Genomic DNA, 5,000 nt, shown 5'->3' with positions numbered 1-5,000 from the left:
ACACACACGCACACACACACGCACACACACACACACGCACACACACACACACATAAGCGTACCAACACGCGCGTACACACACACACGCGCACGCACACACACACACACATGCACGCACGCACACATACGTACACACACGCACACATGCGCATACACACACACGCGCGTACACACACACGCGCGTACACACACGCACGCACACACACACACGCACACACACGCACGCACACACACACACACGCACGCACGCACGCACGCACACACACACAAGCGTACACACACACACACAAGCGTACACACACACACGCAAGCGTACACACACACACGCGTACACACACACACGCAAGCGTACACACACACACGCAAGCGTACACACACACACGCAAGTGTACACACACACACGCAAGCGTACACACACACACGCAAGCGTACACACACACACACGCGCGTACACACACGCATGCACGTACACACACATGTAGCCCGCATGCCCAGCCACTGCATGCCTAAACAGCTTTTGTTCGGCCGGATCGAGGGGGCTAAACGGGCGCGGCACGGGCTAGAGAAGAGATGGAGTGATGTAGTACAGGAGGACGTGGAGCTGAGTGGACTTGCCGATGACCGGTACCAGCGGTGTCAAGATCGGCCTCAGTGGAGGAGGCTCGTGAAGGACGCTACTGGGCAGTTGGAGGCAGTCGCCCTCCAACAACAACGGAGGGCGGAGGAGCGACGCTCACAACAACGAGCGGAGCGCCGGGTGGCTAAAGCACAGCAAGTTGGCACAGTAGGGGGCACAGGTGGTGCATCAGCCAGTCGTCTTGGTCATCTCAGTCAGTCGACCCGTGGCACCTGTTGGGTCTGCCCCGTGACCTCCTGCCAGCGGGCGTTCGACACTTCACGTGTTAGCCTCAAGGTGCACATGGCCTGGCACAAGCATCGTGGTGACGTCACCACCACTTAGTGGCGAATGGCGGTTGTTGTTGTTGTCTGTGTGTCTGTGTGCGTCTCTGTGTGTGTGTGTGTCTACCTGCGTTTGTGTCTGTGTGTGTCCGTCTATGTGTGTGTATCTGCGTGTGTGTCTGTGTCGTCTCAGTCAGTCGACCCGTGGCACCTGCTGGGTCTGCCCCCGTGACCTCCTGCCAGCGGGCGTTCGACACTTCACATGTTAGCCTCAAGGTGCACATGGCCTGGCACAAGCGTCGTGGTGACGTCACCGCTACTTAGTGGCGAATGGCGGTTGTTGTTGAATGGCGGTTGTTGTGTGTGAGCACGTGTGTGCGAGCGTGTGTGTGTGAGCACGTGCGTGTGTGCGTGCGAACGCGTGTGCGAGCGTGTGCGAGCGTGTGCGTGCGTGTGCGTGTGTGCGTGTGTGCGACCCACTCCTTGACGGTGACCCCGCTGCTCTGGGGGTCGTGACCCCGCATGCCCTGACCCAGAACGATGCCCAGCAGCTGCACGGCCGTTGCTCCACGTCGCCGCCGGGTGACGTCATCATCGCGGCCACCCCCCCCGCTCAGCAGCTCGCTCAGCAGACTTGGGGGGGCAGGGGGGTGGGGGAGGGGGGGCAGAGGGGGGCCAGGGAGTGGGGGAAGATGTGGGGGGAGGGGGGGCAGAGGGGGGCCAGGGGGTGGGGGAAGATGTGGGGGAGGGGGGGCAAAGGGGGGCCAGGGGTTGGGGGGGGTGGGGGAAGATGTGGGGGAGGGGGGGCAGAGGGGGGCCAGGGGGTGGGGGAGGGGGGGAAGAGGGGGGCCAGGGGGTGGGGGAAGATGTGGGGGGAGGGGGGGCAGAGGGGGGCCAGGGGGTGGGGGAAGATGTGGGGGAGGGGGGGCAGAGGGGGGCCAGGGGTTGGGGGGGGTGGGGGAAGATGTGGGGGAGGGGGGGCAGAGGGGGGCCAGGGGGTGGGGGAGGGGGGGCAGAGGGGGGCCAGGGGTTGGGGGGGGTGGGGGAAGATGTGTGGGGAGGGGGGGCAGAGGGGGGCCAGGGGGTGGGGGGTGTGGGGAGGGGGGGCAGGGGGGGATCAGGGTGCATGTTGGGAGGCTTCGTCACTGTGTGGACGTGTCGGATGATGACGACGATGACGACTTTGCTGCTGCTGATACTACTACTGCTGATACTACTACTGCTGCTGATACTACTACTACTGATACTACTGCTGCTGCTGATACTACTACTACTGATACTGCCGCTACTGCTGCTACTACTACTACTGCTGCTGCTACTACTACTGCTACTACTGCCGCTACTACTGCTACTACTACTGCTGCTACTACAACTACTGCTGCTACTACTACTGCCGCTACTGCTACTACTGCTGCTACTACTACTACTACTGCTACTACTACTGCTACTACTACTACTGCTGCTACTACTACTACTGCCGCTACTACTGCTACTACTGCTACTGCCGCTGCTACTACTACTGCTACTACTACTACTACTGCTGCTACTGCTACTACTGCTACTACTACTGCTGCTACTGCTACTACTACTGCTACTACTGCTGCTACTACTACTACTACTGCCGCTACTGCTACTACTGCTGCTACTACTACTACTGCTGCTACTACTACTGCTACTACTACTACTACTGCCGCTACTACTGCTACTACTGCTACTGCCGCTGCTACTACTACTGCTACTACTACTACTACTGCTGCTACTGCTACTACTGCTACTACTACTGCTGCTACTGCTACTACTACTGCTACTACTGCTGCTACTACTACTACTACTGCCGCTACTGCTACTACTGCTGCTACTACTACTACTGCTGCTACTACTGCTACTACTACTACTACTGCTGCTACTACTACTACTGCTGCTACTACTACTACTGCTGCTACTACTACTACTGCTACTACTACTGCTACTACTGCTGCTACTACTGCCGCTACTACTGCTACTACTACTACTACTGCCGCTACTACTGCTGCTGCTACTGCTACTACTACTACTACTGCCGCTACTACTGCTACTACTGCTGCTACTACTACTGCTGCTACTGCTGCTACTACTACTACTACTGCCGCTACTACTGCTGCTGCTACTGCTACTACTACTACTACTGCCGCTACTACTGCTACTACTGCTGCTACTACTACTGCTGCTACTGCTGCTACTACTACTACTACTGCCGCTACTACTGCTGCTGCTACTGCTACTACTACTACTACTGCCGCTACTACTGCTACTACTGCTGCTACTACTACTGCTGCTACTGCTGCTACTACTACTACTACTGCTGCTACTACTGCTGCTGCTACTGCTACTACTACTGCCGCTACTACTGCTACTACTGCTACTACTACTACTGCCGCTACTACTGCTACTACTACTACTACTGCTGCTACTACTACTACTGCTGCTACTGCTGCTACTACTACTGCTACTACTGCCGCTACTACTACTACTAATGTTACTACTACTACTGCTACTACTATTACTGCTACTACTACTACTGCCGCTACTACTACTACTGCTGCTACTACTGCTACTGCTACTACTACTGCCGCCGCTGCTGCTGATGCTGGAGGGCAGCGACGGAGACGGCGCCGCGTGTACCGGCAGGGCGTCAGCAGGCAGGAGCGCCAGCGTGCGAGGAGCTCGCGGGTGAGGCCGACGTGGTGTCGCCGCAGGGCGGCTGACGTCTCGCCGGCGCTCAGTCTCATCAGCAGCTCCAGCAGGCGCTGAGCCAGAACCGTCTCCTCCTCCTGCTGCTGCGTGCGAGGGCGTGGGAGTCAGGCCATAGGTCAGGGGTGGGCACTGAACAAGTATAAGCCGTAAAAAACAAAGTTTTTCACTCTAAATCCTTCATATGCGTGGCGGCTAGAGTCCTCTCGTCCTCTGGCTTGAGATGGCTGCCACCTATGGGTCAGATGATTGCATTGCACCATTAAGCAATTGGCAATTAAATATAATATTTTTGTCGTAAAAAGTGTAAAATTTTGGAAAAAAATATTTTCACGAACATTCATTGTCACGCACAACGAGTCTGCGTGCAAAAAAATGTGTCAGCTCCATTGGATCACGGGAAGTGGGTTAAAAAAACGACCGAAAGATTTGCACGGTCGTAAGCGCGCAAGCGAGCAAGCGAACTTAATATAAAGGATTTAAATAAAAAATTAACCCGTAAAAACAAAGTTTTTCACTATAAATCCTTTATATGCGTGGCGGCTAGAATCCTCTCGTCCTCTGGCTTGAGATGGCTGCCACCTATGGGTCAGATGATTGCCTGCCACCATCAAGCAATTGGTAATTACATATAATATTTTTGTCCTAAAAAGTGTCAAATTTTGGAATTTGTTTTCACGAACATTCATTGTCACGCACAACGAGTCTGCGTGCAAAATGTGTCAGCTCGATTGGATCACGGGAAGTGGGCTAAAAAACGACCGAAAGCTTTGCACGGTCGTAAGCGCGCAAGCGAGCGAGCGAGTGAACTTAATAGAAAGGATTTAAAAAGCTTCACCACCACCCTTTGCTCGAGGCGCTGACAGTGGCATCGGCTTTGTGCCGTTCGCCGATCGGTGATGTTCTGTGCACTGCCGCTGGTACGGACACCAGGCCGTGAAGACAGCCGCCTGCTGCTGTCTGCTGCTGTCTGCTGCTGTCTGCTGCTGTCTACGGTGTTGGCCAATCAGCGATGCCGAATATCATGAGAACCACGTGTTGTTTGCATGTTCACAACAAGCAGTGCGTGTGCGTGTGTGCGTGTGTGTGCGTGTGTGCGTGTGTGCGTGTGTGCGTGTGCGTGTGCGTGTGCGTGTGTGTGTGTGGTTAATGCGGTCATTTGGTTACTTGCAAAAGGTGTACGGTATCTATTTGGTGTGATGACGACGATGACGACGATGATAACGACGACGATGATAACGACGATGCCTATGATAACGATGAGAATGATGTCGATGATAACGACGACGATGACGACAATGATGACGACGATGTTGATGACAATGACGTCATCGTCGTCGTCGTCGTCATCGTCGTCGTCATCGTCGTGG

The 5,000-nt window shown here is 55.2% G+C and overlaps 1 protein-coding gene across 1 annotated transcript in view; it reads right to left on the bottom strand.

The window, feature by feature from the left end:
- The window catches only part of LOC144952818 (DNA-dependent protein kinase catalytic subunit-like), a 49,523-nt gene that overhangs the window by 26,469 nt on the left and 18,054 nt on the right, over positions 1 to 5,000 (bottom strand). The window contains exons 14-15 of the mRNA XM_078883285.1: positions 3,562 to 3,716; positions 1,381 to 1,533 (exon numbers count right to left, since the gene is read on the bottom strand). Coding sequence (XP_078739411.1) covers positions 1,381 to 1,533; positions 3,562 to 3,716 — 308 coding nt within the window. The remainder of the gene's footprint in view (positions 1 to 1,380; positions 1,534 to 3,561; positions 3,717 to 5,000) is intronic.

This window comes from Lampetra fluviatilis, chromosome 70 (assembly GCF_964198595.1).
Source record: "Lampetra fluviatilis chromosome 70, kcLamFluv1.1, whole genome shotgun sequence".
Lineage (NCBI taxonomy): Eukaryota > Metazoa > Chordata > Hyperoartia > Petromyzontiformes > Petromyzontidae > Lampetra > Lampetra fluviatilis.
Note: the sequence above shows the minus strand (reverse complement) of the source record. Positions and strands in the feature narration are given on the sequence as shown.